This window comes from Acinonyx jubatus, chromosome A2, assembly GCF_027475565.1.
Source record: "Acinonyx jubatus isolate Ajub_Pintada_27869175 chromosome A2, VMU_Ajub_asm_v1.0, whole genome shotgun sequence".
Classification (NCBI taxonomy): domain Eukaryota; kingdom Metazoa; phylum Chordata; class Mammalia; order Carnivora; family Felidae; genus Acinonyx; species Acinonyx jubatus.
Genome location: NC_069383.1, coordinates 85,475,492 through 85,493,818, shown reverse-complemented (window position 1 = coordinate 85,493,818; position 18,327 = coordinate 85,475,492). Strand labels below are relative to the sequence as shown.

The following is an 18,327-nucleotide window of genomic DNA, read 5'->3' as shown; positions in this document are numbered from 1 at the left end:
TTAAAGTTTTGAAGAAGTGACTATCAGATCTATAATTAAACATATTTTCTTTCCCTTTTTGTAGTTGCTGCAATAGTGTTATTCTGTTCCGCTTCTAGCCCACATAGCATACCTCTGACTGAAGTGATTGGGCCAGTATGGCTGATGCTGCTCCTGGGAACTGTGCATTGCCAGATTGTGTCAACAAGAACACCGAAACCTCCTCTGAGCACAGGGGGTAAAAGAAGGAGGTACTCTGTTATAAGTGATCTTTTTGTGTATGTCTGTAACTTGAATCTAAGATTGTTCTTGACTTGAATAAAATGTCATCTTGTAAAGTCACTCTTTCAAATAAAGCAGGGAGTTTCAGAGTAAACTGCCAGAAGATTTAGGTTGTGCATTTGCTTCAAGGCCATTGTGAGACCACATACCTACTTTTGTTGTTTTTGCTTTCTTTTCTGAAGCTCATCTGCAAGGCACCTAATATCATTGCAGGGAATATATTAGCTGGAATTGCTGATAATTCTCTCTGTTTACAAAATCTTGTACTTATACTTTGACAATAAGAGCCAAGAAAAAATTTCAGTCAAATTCTATTTATTAAATGCTACTTGAAGCTGTTTCATATTGCCCCTTGATTAAGTAAACGTAGCAAGTCTCACTGGCCACTCAGCACAATGGAGTTCTGTTTAAAGGGTCTTTTGGAGCAATTCCTCTTTTGAATATCGTTGCTAAGAGATTGTGACATTTGCAGTATGGGGATGTTAAGATTTAAGCCCTTTTTGTTTTGAAAAGATAATACCTTCATTAGATAAATAGCATTATTGATCAGTTAGATTATAATTCTTTCCAATCTAAATTTTCTTCTTTCTTCTTCCTTCTTCTGCAGATAAGTGGCATTCAAGTAGGGAAGAAATGCTTTTGTAAAAATCTGTCCAGTGTTATCCTTACAACCTAATGTCCACTGACCTGTCATTAAGAGCAAGAAACAATACCTAACACTTATAGAAATTGTTCTCGAATATGTACCTTAACATTTGGATTAACTTCTATCCAGTTTATTTGAATTTTATTGTGTATTGAAGTTCCTGTGTTTATGTTTTATCAAAATTTTGAATGTACTGCCAAGAAAGTGGTTGTTAAAATTTTAAAGTTAATCGGCTCTTAACCTCTTCTGATGAAGGAAATTAAGAAAAGCAGCCCATTTGGAAGTACATAGGGAAGGAGATGGTTCTAGTACCACAGACAACACGCAGGAGGGAGCAGTTCAGAGCCACGGAACCAGCACCTCTTATGGCGTCGGCGCTGTCTTCAGAGACCTCTGGCACGCGGCTTTCTTTTTATCAGGGTTTGTATTTATTCAAGGCTTTATATGGCATAGAGATGCACTATCCCTTTTCTGGGACTTCAGTCTCAGTTAATGATTATTAATGACTTTAAATATGACAGTTCTGGGGGGTGCCTGGGTGGCTCAGTTGGTTAAGCATCTGACTCTTGACTTCGGCTCAGGTCATGATCTCACAGTTCGTGAGTCAAGCCCCACTTTAGGCTCAGTTGAGACCCTAGAACCTGCCTGCTTCAGATTCTATGTCTCCCTTTCTCTCTGCTCCTCCCACATTCATGCTCTTTCTCTCTCTCTCTCAAAAATAAATAAACATTTTAAAAAATTAAGAAAGAAAGAAAGAAAGAAAGAAAGAAAGAAAGAAAGAAAGAAAAAGAGAGAGAAAGAAAGGAAAGAAAAGGAAAGGAAAGAAGGAAGGAAAGAAGGAAAGGAAGAAAGGAAGTAAGGAAGGAGAGGAGAGAGAGAGAGGGAAAGAGAGAAAGAAAGAGGAAGGAAGGAAGGAAGGAAGGAAGGAAGGAAGGCAGGCAGGCAGGCAGGCAGGCACAATATTATAATTGGGCACCTTGGGTGGCTCAGTTGGTCCCACTTCGGCTCAGGTTATGATCTCGTAGTTTGTGATTTCGAGCCCTGTGTCAGGTTCTGTGCTGAAGAGCTCAGAGCTTGAACCCTGCCTTGGATTTTGTGTCTGCCTCTCTCTCTGCCCCTGCCCTGCTCAGAGTCTGTCTTTCTTTCTCTTTCTCTCAAAAATAAATAAACATTTAAAATTTTTTTTTAAAAAATGGCAGTTCTGGTATGGATTTTGTTTTGATAAATTATAATGCTACAGATGATGGAAAAACAGAGACCATAAAGTTTACTTTGGGATATGTGTAAATACATCTATATGAGAATGAGTATATACCATCACAGTATGTTTAGTTGGGATTTCTTGATTTTGGTTTATTTAATGATTTTTCAAATACTGTTTGACTTCTATTGAATTGGTCATTTTATTTTTATCAGCACTATTAGTCAAAGTGACTATTAATGCCATGTGAGTTGTACATTTTTCTTTAATCCCTGCTTCAATTATGTAAAATTATCTGAAATAAAACATATAGGCATTATTATTTAAAATAATAAGATGTATACCATAGCATGAAATTCTGGTTTTATACATTGGGCTTTTTGTATAGTTTGTATCACAGCAAAGATTTACCAAATAGGGAAATATAATTACAGCAAACTTCAAAAATAAACCTAATTCAATCTTGTATTGTCATTTTTAATGGTTGATTCAAAACATGTAAGGGTTATATTAATAGTTTACATAGACACAATAAGTCTGAAAAAAGTTAAAAAGCTATGATCAAAACACAGAATTGACAAAACTTGCCAAGTTAATAAATCAAGGGATACTGCACATAACTATTTTTGAGCACTTTTGTTAACTCTTCCACTAGTATCATTGTTTCATCAACTTGTGATTGTGCTCTTAATGATAAAGTTTATCATACGTTACACAATTAAGCCATGGTATCCTGGGAGTATTTTCAAGTGCTTGTAATTTTGAGGGAAATTGTACCAAAGCCTAAGTTTGAAGTAACATGAAATTAAGTTGGATCCCCTGACCATTCCAACCACCTGTTCTTTGTCCAGAAAAGATACAGGCTTTGGTTTTATTTTGAATTTGAATTTCATTGTCTTTGTTAGTTTTTTGTTGTTGTTGTTTGTTTTTTAATAAATAGCTGTCCTTTCCAACAGTAGGATGTGAAAGTTTTATCACTGTGAAGTCAGTTTCTTAAGACCTTCTGATGAGCACTTATAAATAGCGTAGTATATATGTTTTGCTTTTGGGGAATCATTTAGTTGTTTGGGTTGTCCAAAACTAAAATTGTATTACATAGTATTCAAAATCCCCCTAGATCAATAGGTTAGTGCCTTTGGAATTCTACCATGTTTCTCTAGTCACATGAGATTCAGACTTCAATTTTCTTCCTTTTGGACTATAGAATGACCTTGACTACCAGTCACTGATATTATAATGGCTAAATCCCTTTGGATTTATTTCTTTAAAATGACAACTTTGTAATGTAAATGTTTTTAAAGATGTACTATTTTAATCTGTCTCATTTTGGAACGGGTTTGTTAGCATATGAATGAGAGTGTTTTAAATATTAGGTACAAAAAGATCTTAAGAAAAATGTTAATTTTGGAAGTTCTAAACTGAGTTCTGAAATCTTGATGATGTCTTGTTCTTTCAAGCTTTGATAAATCAGAAAGGCCTTAAAGTGAAATACCAACTGAGACTTAAAATTGTTTCTGGTGATAATAAATTGAAAAGCTAGATACCTCCATTAAGGTATCTGAATTAACATAACTAGGAAAATAAATGTATGACCACACAAATGTTTAAGCTTCATGTAGAGTGTCTGTTGGTTTTGTAGATGTTAGGATGAAAACTACTGTTTATTTTTATGTCCTGAATTTGTAAGTTGGGAAGGCCCTATTTATCATTTCTAAGTACATTTCATTTTCAGGATAAAACAATTTTTTAGATAAGGCATAATATTTCTCATTTGGAAAAAATTAGGAATTATTGTAAAAGAATTCCATGAACCTAAGAAAACAAAGCCAAAGAAAGTAGCAATTTAAAAAGATGTAGAAATCAACCATATTTCCTAAGTATTTAGTACTTTAATTTCAAAGAATTATAGTCATAAATTAGCATAATTATAAGTTTTATTAAGAATATTGAATAGGAAGAATTACATCTAGCTAGTATATCTCTTCAGCATAATACCTTCTTCAGAATTCAGATACTAAGGTTTCTTACCTGTCCTTTAATTTACCATCACAATATCACTGAAAAACAGTCAATATAAATTGACTTGGTGGATGAGAGACAGATGCCAGAGTAAAACTGGTCATATGTTAATTCAGATGGCTGACCTCCATATTGACTATTTTTAACACCTAAAGATTTAATAAATTTATTTTTTTCACATAATGTAGTATACTGCATAATGAATTAAAGTGGTATGCAGTCCCACCATAAATTTTTGGTATAAGGATTAAAATTTTATTTTTAATTTAAGTCATTTAAGCTATGAACTGGGTGAAGCGTGTCTTCCACAGACAAGGATGAAGACCATGTAAATATCAGTATATCACAGATTTTTCAAAAATATCTTAGGCCAAGGGCGCCTGGGTGGCTCAGTCAGTTAAGTGTTCAACTTCGGCTCAGGTCATGATCTCGCAGTTCGTGAGTTCAAGCCCTACATCGGGCTCTGTGCTGAAAGCTCAGAGCCTGGAGCCTGCTTTAGATTCTGTGTCTCCCTTTCTCTCTTCCCCTCCCCTGCTCTTGCTCTGTCTCTCCCTCTCTCTCAAAAAGTGAATAAATGTTAAAAATTTTTTTCTATATCTTAGGTCACAGTTAGATTAATTCATTAAGCTCTGCTAGAGCCACTCTGTTTTGGAGTAGTCCTAGAAAAATTACAGGTACCATACATAAACCTGGTACATAATACATAATTTGGTACACACCTCTCAAATTTGCATGTTACAAAGGATACCTAGGGAAACGGGGGCCCAAAAGTCTTTGAAGGGCTATGTTAGCATGTCATCAAGGTGTATGCATAGCTGTGCACACAGTACAGGTAATATGTAGGCTTCTGTGTCATTTTCTAATGTCTGAGATTTTATGCATTCTGTCTCTCTATCTTCCTTTCCCTCTGGATTCTTAACCTTGTAGAAATGACAGCAGGACTAGAAATTTCATACCATGTTCTAGAATAAGAGTTATTTGCTACTGTTAACTTTCCCCAAAGGAACATCTCTCAAATATCCTTTAGTACTGGAAGGATAATCTTCAGTTGGGTCTATTTATATACCTCTAAATGTTTTCAAGAGCACCAACAAACATTTCCAACTTTTTTTCCCCCTATAGCAGTACAGAGTACCATGAATGTTATGATTACCTGATGAGGTTTTTCAAATAGAAACACACTGGTTTTCATGTTTGGTACAGTAGATCTGAAATTTCATAAGCTAGTAAATTCTTTAAAAGTTGTGTTACATTTTTGGTTAAAGTTTTCAGTGTTGAAAAACGCAGCCAGTTTCATGATTTATTTATGGCATAGGCTGTACATTTATTTGCATTTTTTCAGACAAGACCAAAATCATCATTCATCTCACAAAGGAACTAAGCTAATTATACTGCTTACATTTTTGAAAGTCATTTCCTCCTCAGAGTATTTTTGACATAGGGTTATCCTTCTTGACTTGTCAAGCATAAGACTTTTAAAACAATTCTACACAGGTCATGCCATTCAAAGATTAATGTAGTAGGCTAGTTACAAAATTAACTATAAAGTAATAAAATATGGTAAGCCTTGACCATGGCAATGGAATTGCACATTGTTTCTTTGCAAATGCTTTTTGTTCAAAATCCAACGCATGAAATACTGTTTCTACCACAGAAATAACTAAGAGCAGTATGGCCTAGTATGTCTCCTGTTTTCACCACACTGCTAACCTCATTGCCCACATGCCTGTGACTCATGGTATTTGGGTTGATCTAAGAAAAAAATTGTTAACTCTGGTTTTTACCAAGTTAATGTATTATATGCATTAAATGTAGCTGTCAAAAGGTAGATTTTTTTTGTGGATAATATGAAAAAGGTACCATTTATTTCTATACTACAGTACTTTAATTCCTAATACCAGCTTTTTTTGTACTGTGTGTTTTATTTTTGGTAGAGAATGATGATTTAGATACATATGTTTGTTTTAAAATCAAAATGCTATTCACTTACTTTTATTTTTGTACATATTTTAAAGTTGACTTGAATGAAGTACCCATCCCTTTAAAAAATAGTCTAAGTAGAATTTTACAATATTAGTATTTTAAATATATCTCTCAGTCCTACTCCCTTTCTCTAGTATCTTTACTCCTTAAAACAATGGAATGTGGTAATAAAGCATCTGAGTCTTGGTAACCTGTGTTCCTTTTGAGAAACTAATATTTTTCTCTGAGGTTCTTACTTTCAGCTCTTAATGGCACTATGAACGACACAGCAGTCAGTGGTGGAACTAAACATCACCTGGAGCAGCCAGTTTTTGACCCTCTTTACCTCCATTAATTGGAATTTAGCTTTCCTACTCTCTCTTTCCTTTCCGCATTTTTGTGATGCTCAAACCCAAAGAATACCCTAATCAGGGTACAAATCAGCTTATACTTTTTAAAAGATATGATTTTATTTTGAAACAATTTCAAACTTCTAGAAGAGTTGAGAGAACAGCACAAAGAACTCCCATATATCTTTCACCCAGAGACCCCATTTAAATTCTGATGGTCTCTGTTAATAGCTTTGTTACTTCCGGCAGAAGCTCTAATCTGGGTCATGTCTCTCTAGTCTCCTTCAGTCTGGAACAGACATCAGTCTTTCCTCAACTTTCACGTTTTTAACGTTTCTGAAGACGTACAAGGAAGTCATTTTGTACAAAGTCACTTAATGTAGGTTTTGCCTCTGGTTGGGATCTGACTCCAAATGACTTGTGAGTGCCAAATATGTGTATCTTTTCCCAACTCCAAGGTCAGCATTATCAGTTGGTTGGTACTTGAAACTGGCCATGGTGGGATTACTTACACCATGGAAATCAGGAAACACTACAAACAAGGACTGTAGAGCTGGTTGTTTAACATTTAGCAGCATAATACTGAGTTAGTAGTGTGATGTTTCTTCATGATTAAACCCAAGTTATGCATTTTTGGCAGGAATATCAGAGAAGTGATACTTAGTTCTTATTGCATCCTATCAGATGGAAAACAAAGTAAATTTGTTCCTTTACTGCTGATATTGACGTTAATCACTTAATATAATATCTACCAGATTTCTCCATTGTATATTTACTTTTCCCTTTATAATCAACAAATCTCCTGTGTGGAGACACATGAAGATTATAAAAATAACTTCTTTCTCATCCCACCTTCACCTTCTAGTTTTAGCATCTATTTGATGATTATAGCCTGAATTATGGTGGTTGCCAAATGGTGATTTTTCTTTCTCTGTCATTTCTTCTGCATTTATTAGTTGACATTCTGCTTTAAGGATAAGCTTTCCCTTATTTATTCCTAGATTTTCATTTTATTCAATTGGTTAATGTCATTATTCATTTTGATGATCAGATTGGCCTAAATTTGGCCAGTGGAGCCCCTTTGAGCAGTTTGTCTTTTTGATATTTCCCTATCATTCCTTGATCACTTTCTTACTTTCTAGAACAACAAAATGTTTTAGGTTCAGCTTGTACTTCCTCTGTCTCAGCCCTGGAGTCATCCATTTCTTCGAGGAGGATGGTATATAGAAAGCAAGATCTGAGTTCTAAAAGTGCTCATTGCTGTTGTGGTGTTCAAACTCCCAGACCTTCTTAGTGGGCAGAGCTGGAAAGTGCTGTGTGTGTGTGTATCCCTCTACTTTTATTTCTATATTTAGATGTATTATAAACCATGACTTTGCAATGATAGCTCCAATTCAAATATGGTACCTCAAAGTTCATCTTTTCTTTATATTCACATGTTCCTTCTCTGTCACTGAAAAATCTGATTCCCACTGTCCTCAGTATACTTATTTATTCAGTTAGTCTCCATTTGTAGCCCATTCCCAAAACCCCATTGGGCTACACCTGACACCTTGCCCCAGAATTGTCCTTGAATGGGGTGCTGTTATTGGCTGCCACCGGTCTGCCCTGCTGCCCCACTGCAGCACTTCTCAAGCAAGAGCCCTTACTACCAGCCACTGCCAAGCTGCCTCAGTTTGTATTTTGAGCTACTTTGTAAACTCTGAGGGTGGTACTTATATTTGCTATGTTCTTTGTCCTTTCAGCTTGGTTTGCAACTTCTCTGCGTTTAGTTTGTGAGAAACATCAGAAAGCTGCTATAGCTTAGTAACTTACTGTTGATGTCTCCTGAGGGTGTTCCATGTACTTTGAGGAGATAGTGGGGAAAGAAACAACCCAGAGAAGATTGGAAGTAGAGATAAAGAAGAGAGGAAGGGAGATAGCAGAAAGGTATGTGGAATGGGTTACTGCTAGTACTTCCATCCTCCCCTCCACCAAGAGTACATTCCCCTCAGAAAAATCCCAGAGGCAGCAGTTACTACTGATTCAAAGCCATTTTCACTAGGCCTTTATCTTTTTGCCCTTTAGGGTTCTGGTTCACTCTGCAGGTTTTCAGCTATTTTTTCTACTTTGACTATAGGCCTCCAGGCCTGTGTTTTCAACTGCCTAGTGATCTTTCTAAGGATGTTCCTAGGCCCTTGAGGGCCAGCATTTCCATCTTCTAAGATAAATTTCTCCTCTTGCATATCCTGTCTGATTAATAGTTCTACCAATTTTCCAGTCTTCTTTCATCCCATTCATCTCCTTTTCCCCCTGTTTTTCCACCCCAGTGTAATTTCTAAGAACCTTCATAGATCCCTTTCCAGCACACTGGTCTAGCTTTTCAATTCTCACATTTTTGAGATATCAAGACTGTATTTCCCTAGGTCTTTTTCTATATCCACATGTTGTGCAGTGTTTAAGGGAGAGATGTGAAGGGAACAATTAATAACTGATGATTTTATCACTTTATTCCTGAGGCAGAGAGGGTCACACATTTTTCTCTGCGTCTTTTATCTTCTGTTTTGCCCTTTCTCCTCTCTACTTTAATCCATTTTCCTCCTTCCCTCTGTAACTCTTAAGTGATCTTTGTTCGATGGTTCATTCCCTTGGTCTCTCCATCTCTTAGGGTCATATAGAAAGAAAAGGGTCAGGAGATTGGGCTTCTGAGTCTTGCAACTCTATGGAGATGTGTTCTGAATGACTAGAAGGCATCAGACATCTGCGAAGCTTATGGGAAGTGTGGTCTGTACCATTTAGTAACTTTGAAGGAGAAGATCAGGAAGAAGAGAGGCCTGTTTGTATAAAACAAAAGCTTTTTAGGCTTTGATGAGTGTGTTAAGAAATCCCATCAGCAATTTCCCCAAGAGGAGGCACTTGGAGGTAGTGTGGAGAATATAGTTACCTTCATAGTCAGAAGGTCTGTATTCTAGTGCTGGCTTTGCCTCTAACTAGTTCTGTCACCTTATATAAGTTACTTAGATTACTTAGATCTCTTTATATCTCTGATCCATTGTTTCCAAAATGAGCATTTAGAATAGGTGAGTTCTAAGGTCCTATAAAGTTCTAAAAGATTCCAATATGACTGAGTTAACTATAGTATTAAAGATATGTTTTTTGTGTGCATTTTTAAAAACTTTTGTTTTAAAAAGTTTTGAGAAATTTAAAAAATTTTTGTTTTTTGGCCTTTAAAAAAGCAATATAATTTTTTTCCTGCAAATCTGATACTCTGCAGAAAATTCAAGGGGATTTATTTAAATAAAGTTAAATGCAATTGCTTTTTAATAATACAGGTTTAATAATTTAGGCTTAATCTGCATTGAGCACATTTTAATTTTGTGTGGGACTTCCACTATATTTCTGCTATTTCTTTTGGATAGCTATTCTTTCACCCTCTGTAGTCTCTGAGAGTTTCTGAAAAAGACTCCTCAAGCATTGGCCTGTTAATCAAAAAGTCTTGTTTATTATTTTACATGTTGTATTTTATGTATTGAAAATAATTAAATTCCTATAAGTGAAGAATTTCAGTGGTAGCCTTTTAGGTAATTAATGGCTACATGATGCTAATATTTTTTCCAGAGTATTTCTAGTGGGTGAAAGAGGTTACTTCTTTATTTTCTTTGCGTTGTTCATGTCTACTTCTTCCATTATTTATATTTCTTTCTAAGTTTTTTAAATGTTTATTTACTTTTGAGAGAGAGAGAGAGAGAAAGAGAGCAGAGGGAGGGGCAGAGAGAGAGAGGGAGACACAGGATCTGAAACAGGCTCCAGGCTCTGAGCTGTCAGCACAGAGCCCGATGCAGGGCTCTAACTTGTGAACTGCAAGATCATGACCTGAGCCGAAGTCAGATGCTTAACTGACTGAGCCACCCAGGCGCCCAGAAACTTGTATTAAAAAGTTTTCCCTTTCTTCACATATTTTTATGCTACAAAAGGTCATACGGCTCCTTTGTATACTACAATGAATTTATCAGAGATATTTATTTATATATACTAATAGTAAAGTATTGGGGTAAGCAAAAGTATTAAAACCAAGATAAACCACCAGTCACCATTTAATAATTATAGAAACAGTTTTTTTGTTTTTTGTTTTTAAGTTTATTTTTTGAGAGAGAGCACATGCACTCGCAAGTTGGGGAGGGGCAGAGAGAGAAGGAGAGAGAGAATCCCAAGCAGTCTCCGTGCTGTCGGTGCAAAGCCCAACTTGGGGCTCAGTCTCACAACCCTGAGATCATGACCTGAGCTGAAATCAAGAGTCGACACTTAACTAACTGAACCACCCAAGCACCCTTAGAAACAGTTTTTAAGTAAAACTTTAAAATATATTATTAACTGTAATAAAAAGGGCAAAATTTTGATCATAGATTTTTCACAAAGACCAAGTGATTTTAATCAAGAATCATTTGATAAGTTAGGGCATGTCTCTTAGAACTGATATTTGTTAAGACCTCAAAACCAATCAAGTAAGCTAAATTAGGACATTGATTGACAATTATTGACTTACTTTTTATGATAGGTATTCTATTTCTAAATTATTTATTGTAAAAAATAAGATAGCCATTAAAATTCTGAAAAATAACTACCAGATTTAATTTTTAACAGAGCATAATTTCTATCAGTAACCCATGAAAATAAGCTGGGTCTACATAACATGCTTCTGCAATTTCTTCTTTTTAGATCAAAGAAAGCGAAGAATTCAATTGATAAATCAACTGAGACTGACAATGGCTATGTATCCCTTGAAGGGAAAAAAACTGTTAAAAGCAGTGAGGAGGGAATACAAAGCCATGAACCTCAGTGTGAAACTGTTGGACCAGAAGAGACAACGTGGCACACAGGAACACTGAGGAACATTTCCAGCAAAGTAAGTGTGATTTTTAAAATTGTTTGTGTGATCTTTTATCAGCTGATGGAAAGTGATTTAGACATCGGAATCACCTTTGAAGTATGTATTTTTTCCAGAATTTATTCTGTAGCCTTTACAAATCACACTGATAAAGCTGAAACTAAAGTTTTTTGATTAAATTTGATTGCTAGTGTAATTTGGTACCTTCTGAATTGATTGATGGCTCCAATTTTTCCAAAATGTTAAAGCACTTGGGGTTGCCTCGGTGGCTCAGTCGGTTGGGCGTCTGACTTCAGCTCAGGTCATGATCTCACAGTCTGTGAGTTCGAGCCCCGCGTTGGGCTCTGTGCTGACGGCTCAGAGCCTGGAGCCCGCTTCAGATTCTGTGTCTCCCTCTCTCTCTGCCCCTCCCCTGCTCATGTTCTGTCTCTGTCTCAAAAATAAATTAAAAAACATTAAAAAAAAATTTAAATGTTAAAGCACTTTATAATTTATAACTGATGTTTGTTAAACCTACCTTCTCTTTCCTTGTTTCTCTGTGTGTGTGAGAATTTGTTTTGAATGGAACATTTAAATTTTAGAAACTGAACTAGGAATGTGGCTTTCCATCCATGTTCTCCATAAGAAAATATTACCTGTTTTTCATTTCATTACCTTTGGTGTCAGCACATTTGTTCTGTTTTGTTTTGTTTCGTTTTGTTTTGTTTTTAATTTGAAAAAAAAATTCTTATTGATGACATTTGTTAAGGATAGCAATTGTTTGTTTACTTTTCCAAAATAATAAAGAAATCCAGCATTTACTGTAACAAAGCCTATTGTAATATTATATATCTCTTTGTTTCTTTCAGTTTTTTTTGTTAAGTAATTTTTTCTTTAAAAAACTGTTACAATAAAACAGTATGGCCAAATTAAGAGATGTTTGCTTCTGTTACATATAGAATGTGAGCATGAACATTTATGTTGGTTCTTTGGGTTTGAGTGAAATATGTGTTACCACTTGACAATACATGTATTTTCAGTACCAGTAGCATACAATAAATACCATGGGGTGCAGTGAAATAGAGTCCCTTGCTCTGATTTTAGATTTTGGAAGCATTTAGCTCTTTAATACTGTGAGCTTCACATCACTATCATCATTCACCAGATAAGTTTTTAGTCCTACCGCTTTCAAACACATTTTTAGCTATGTATTACCTACTAAAGTTATATGAGTTTATTGCGAAAATCAAAACTAAAGCTCTGGAGTCTCCCAGTTTCAGAATTTCCAAATTCTGGATGTCTCTTACAAATTGGTATGGACATAACGTTGTCTGTCTGATCTGCACATACATACAACTGCCATTCACTTCCCCCTGCCTCATAAGCCATTATTAAACCAGTAATGGGCTTATAACTGACCACATTTTGGGTTTGTAGAAATAGTATAATAAGTTCATCTCGGTTTTCTCAGTTCCTTTTAAAAAAATGATCTCTGTTCTTCTTTTATCCTATTTTATATTTCTTAATTTTTGAATCTATTTCTCATCCTTTTGTGAGCAGAAATTTTATAGGACAGTATTTAACAAATAGCTGTTGAATTACTCTTAAAATTGAAATAACAGTATAGTCACTAACTTAAGACATTTTTAAAGAAAATCAGGTAATACTAATCAATCACTTTGAGGTTTTTGAAGACATATGTGTATGTATGTATAATTTAAACTCTTACAGTTTTAAAGTAACAAATTCAGTCATAAACTACCAATAAGTCTCTTCCTGTACTCTCAACTTAGGATACTCAAAGGACAATAACAAATGTTTCTGATGAAGTCTCCAGTGAAGAAGGCCCTGAAACAGGATATCCATTACGCCGTCATGTGGACAGGACTTCTGAGAGCATTCTTCGAAACAGAAAATCACACCATTATAAGAAACATTACCCTAATGAGGTATATACTTTGTCCTTATGTATATGTATACATACTTACTTATATGTTACTAACTTACAGCTTCTTTTAACAATTGAATAAAATTACTGAAATAAATATATCCCACCAGTATGAATACCTTGTTATATGACCTGGGTTTATAGAGTCGCAGTTTTGGATTTGTGTATTCCACACATGATAGATAGCTACACATTTGTTCTCATTTTGTGCATTTTCTCCAAAGACTCTCATACATTCAGTTCATTGTTTGCTTTTAAAGACAACCATCCTAGAGAGAGAATCTGTGAACGCCTGTGTTAGTCTTTTTCACAGTATGAAAGGCTTTATAGCTTCTTGATTATAGTAGAGTTATCATTCCAAATGACTTTCATGTTACTATTACTAGTTATTGAGTTTCCTATAGTATAAAATTCAATTATTTTTTCTTCTTTGATTCTTTCTTTATTAATATTTGGTTTTCTCTAAACCCTTTTCCAACTTTTTCACATCTCTTGAAACTATTTAAATAGAAAAAGAATTTCATTCAATTGTATTTTTAGTTTTTATTCTAAGGACAGAAAACTTCATTACCTGACTTCAAGGCAGATGTCACTTGTGTCACTTTTTGATAAACATGGCCTTCTCCTCTTTTTAGACTATGTTAGCATTTTTTCCTGGATGATTTAGGGCTATACTTTTGAAAAATAATATATTATGCTTGCTGTGAATGTGAATACCTTGATTGTTTTAAGCTTAGAAGAGTTACTTGTTTGTACATTCTTTACATTCTTCTCTGTGGTTGTAGCTCTGTTTAATCTTGCTGGTGACTGTGGCTATGTTTCTTCTCTCAGTGGCTGCCATTAGGCAGACACTAATGCCAGTGTGTCTGCTCACCTGGATCACCTGTTCACCTGGATCATCTGATATACTTGTGAAATTCAGTCTCGTTAATTTCTCAGTGTTACACTAGGTATCGTTAGAAGTCAGTTGGTACTAGAAGGGATTTCAGGACCTCTTACAGAAAGAGGTCTCCACTCTCTAAGAGAATAAATTATTTGGCTTTGGAGGTACTGTTTTCACCCCATAATCTTTGCTCTTCTTGATTTGCAGCTATATTTTGAACTATTGAGATTCTTGAAGGGCAGAACAATATTCTACTGATCTTAACTTTTAAATAAATATGTTGCTTAAAATCTTCCAGGTTTCAGGTTAAATAAGGCTGATAAGTAGCAAATCGGCATTGATTGTTTTCAATCTTTGTTTAATGATGTAAAAGATTACCTAAAAATAAAATCTTGTCTTCAGATTCTTTATCTGTAAAGTGAGGAGCTTTAGACTAGAACATATTTTAAAAACTGCATTTCAGGGGCACTGGGATGGCTCAGTCGGTTGAGCATCTGACTTTGGCTCAGGTCATGATCTTGCAGTTCATGAATTTGAGCTCAGCATTGGACTCTGCTGTTAGCATGGAGCCAGCTTCAGATCCTCTGTCTCCCTCTCTCTTTGCCCCTCTTCCACTTGGGCTCCGTCTCTCTCTCTGTCTCTCTCTCTCTCTCTCAAAATTAAATAAACACTTAAAAAAATCTCTTTAAAAACTACATTTCAGTTCAAGAAAATTTTGACTCTCAAATCAACCTCACAGGGTATTTTAAAAAAGCAAAACAAGGGCACCTGGGTGGCTCAGTTGGTTAAGCATCTGATTTTGGCTCAGGTCATGATCTCATGGCTTGTGAGTTTGAGCCCTGCATCTGGCTCTGTGCTGACAGCTCAGAGCCTGGAGCCTGCTTTGGATTCTGTGTCTCCTGCTCTCTCTGCACCTCCCCCATTTGCACTCTTTTTCTCTCTCTCTCTCTTAAAAACAAACAAACATTTAAAAAAAAAAAAAAAAACAGCAAAACGAAACCTCCTTTGAATAAGTAAAATTGAGACAGATAGCCATAGTGTTGTAATATTGTTTTACTTCTTTATGTATATATTATTCTGTTCTTTTCAAATTACTGGTGATATTTTTTTCTTTCAGGGTGAGGCACAAAGGAATCATTTTGGGAAGCACTTTGTGCTTGGGTGGAACTGGTAGTCTTCACTATAAAATGAGTAGTTAGGGATACAGCCATTTGTTATAAGGCTCTCGAATGTCAATATCTATAGATACACTTTTTAGGGGATTTTAGTTTTTCAGGAAGAATCATCCAATCTTTGGTGGTTTGGGTGGTAGATATTATATCAGGCTGCCGTAATGTTTGGCATCAAGGAGATTGGGAATGAGGTGGTCTTGTCATTCAGTATGTAGACTTTCACTTAACCTTCTTTCCTCCCACCCCTCAACTCTCCCACCCCCACTCCTGCCCCAGTTTCTTGCCTTTTTCTACTATCCACTATGTATATCTGGTTGTCTTCTTCTAGTCTCCTGTTGGGAAGATGGTGGTAGAGTTACTTGATTATCTGGCATAGGGGATGTCCTGTGGAATTGATACCTTCTTTTAGGCATTTGCCCAGTTGCCTGCCCCATCCTGCTTTGTTTAACTCTACAAATACCTTTCAGTTTTTATTCCCTATTGAAAATTAGGTTTCAGTTTTGATGGCAGTCATAATAAAGAAACTGTGGGCTTGGACTCAGAATATTTAAGTGACTTTGGAAAAGTTATTTAACTTCTCTGAGTCTCAGTTTCTGCGTTTGTACAGTGGAGAGAGACAAGCCTCATTGGATTGTTAGGATTAAATAAGATTTGCACAATTGCCTGGCACAAAGCATTTATGTTATAAATTCTTATTCCTTTCAAATAAATATTTTTTCTCCCCTTAATTTGATTATATGCTCAGTTTTAGCTAAATGTTTAAAATGATTTAAAATGAGCAGAGCAAACCAAATTAAATGAGCTATTAACTTGAGCTGTTTTCTTCAATTCAGAAATTTCTAATTTTTAGCCCTTATTCAGCAATTTGTAGCGGAATCCAAAGTGGCCATTAATCACCTAAATATTGCAGGCAAAATTCTGTTTGGCATGTAATCAGTTATAGACCATAATTTTTAGATTTTACATTTGTAAAGTAGCCCACTTATTAATCAGTATTTGGCAAAATGCATCTGTAAAGAATTAGAGATATTTCTTATCCCTAAAATCACCCATTAGTTTCAGTTAAATAATCATCAGGATTTTAATCCTGTTACTCATTTCTGTATCTGATTAGCAAATCTACATCAGAAATTAATGATAGATAATTAGCTAGTTTTATCAAAAAATTTAAACTAGCCATTACTGGTTTCCTAATGCATTCTGTGCCTTGCTAGCTAATGAAAACAGTTGCAATGAAAACTGCTTATGCTTCAAGTATTCTGGTTGGCATTAGTGAATCATATATTTTTGGAGTGCTTTTTATAAGACAAAGCAGACTGATTTTTACCTTTTTTCTTTCTGTATTTTTTAATTTTGATTTGTTTACTTACTTTCCTGCTCAACTCTTTCAAAACACTTTTACTTCTCCTTCAAACATATAATTCTCCCACAAATCCGTAATCAGCACACTGAATGTGTTTTCATGGTGCTCCATTCTAATATCAGTAAATTAATTATCAATAACCTGTCTCATTCATTCAAGATATTTTGTTAACTTGTGGTGAGGGTGGCAAAAAAATGGTTTTTGTCTTTCATTGACTTACAGTGTAATTGAGAGTTATGACTTATTTGAGAATATGAAGTACATGAACATTTAATAACAGACAATATTATAGATGCTGAATAGGAATGTAAAATTTATTGTCATGAAAATAAATAATAATACCTCACTTCAGGGACAAAGGGATCACTCTAAATAGAAGGCTCCAGGGGCACCTGGGTGGCTCATTCGGTTAAGCGTCCAACTTCGGCTCAGGTCATGATCACACAGTTCGTGGGTTCGAGCCCCGCATCAGGCTCTGTGCTGACAGCTCAGACCTGGAGCCTGTTTCATATTCTGTGTCTCCCTCCCTCTCTCTCTCTGACCCACCCCTGTTCATGCTCTGTCTCTCTCTGTCTCAAAAATCAATAAACGTTAAAAAAAAAATAGAAGGCTCCAGAACTAACATTTGTGGAGCCCCTGCTTTGTACCTGGTTTGTCTTAAAAGCTACAGTTCTCATTTAATTTTCAGTGTCTCTTTAATTAAGATAGGTGGTTTTATTCCCCCTTGGTAGAAGACTAAACTAAGGGTCAGAAACAAGGTAAGCCACCTAGAAAGGGATACAGATGGCATTTTCCAGATGCTTGGTTGAGTAGGTTGTAAAGGAGAGTAGGATACAAGGTAGGAACATAATTAGAGACTAGAGTGGCAAAGAACAAACAGGTTTAGGGGCTGAGGAGTAGCCCCTTGTCACTGGAGGAGAGGTTGTGGTAGGGACAAGTGGAGAACCAAAGTCCAAAGAATAGCACATTTGAAGACAATCATGCTGGTGAAGGAATTTGAACTTTATCCAGGAGAGCAGTATGAAGTCACAGAAGGACTTTGGTCAGAGGAATGGAAAAAAGCTGCACTTTTGGAAGATTAATCTGGAAAGTGGGGAAGCCCTTTCAGATAGGGGTCAGTTAGGAGCCTCTTTATAGCAAACAAAGTGTAGATGATAAAAGCTGGTGATAGCATGAGAAGGAGAAAGAGATACACATAAAACATTTTAAAGGTTAAATTGACAGTCTTAGTGACGACATAGGATAGCTAAAAATAAATGTGAAAATTTCAGCATACTTGGCTGTAAGGATTACCATTCTTTATTCAGTAAAAGTTATTTTGAATTATTTTTTAAGCTTATTTATTTTGAGAGAGAGAGAATATGAGCAGGAGAGGGGCAGAGAGAGAGGAAGAGAAAAAAATCCCAAGCAGGCTTCGCGCTGTCAGTGCAGAGCCCAATGTGGGGCTCCATCTCACAAACCATAAGGTCATGACTGGAGCCAAAACCAAGAGTCAGATGCTTAACCAACTGAGCTACTCAGGCACTCCGCTTTCAATTATTAAATCAAACTTTTACTCAGAATATTTATTTTGTACAATAACAACTCCTAGGAAAAGAAGTAAACTGATTAGAAATTATGTAACTTCTACCTTTTAGGTTTCACTTTTGTACCATAGATGACCTCAAAAACATGAGTTG

General features: G+C 35.6%; 1 protein-coding gene across 7 annotated transcripts in view; it reads left to right on the top strand.

Annotated features, from left to right (window-relative positions):
* PHTF2 (putative homeodomain transcription factor 2) overlaps positions 1-18,327 on the top strand; it is a 127,058-nt gene that overhangs the window by 85,702 nt on the left and 23,029 nt on the right. For 6 of the 7 annotated variants that reach the window (XR_008296887.1, XM_015069731.3, XM_053218569.1 and 3 more), the window contains 4 exons: positions 65-230; positions 1,163-1,327; positions 11,135-11,321; positions 13,076-13,231. Coding sequence is in view for 6 of the 7 variants with exons in the window: in XM_015069731.3 (XP_014925217.1) it covers positions 65-230; positions 1,163-1,327; positions 11,135-11,321; positions 13,076-13,231 (674 nt within the window). In the remaining variant the exon portion in view is untranslated. The remainder of the gene's footprint in view (positions 1-64; positions 231-1,162; positions 1,328-11,134; positions 11,322-13,075; positions 13,232-18,327) is intronic. The other variant, XM_053218572.1, reaches the window with a different exon arrangement.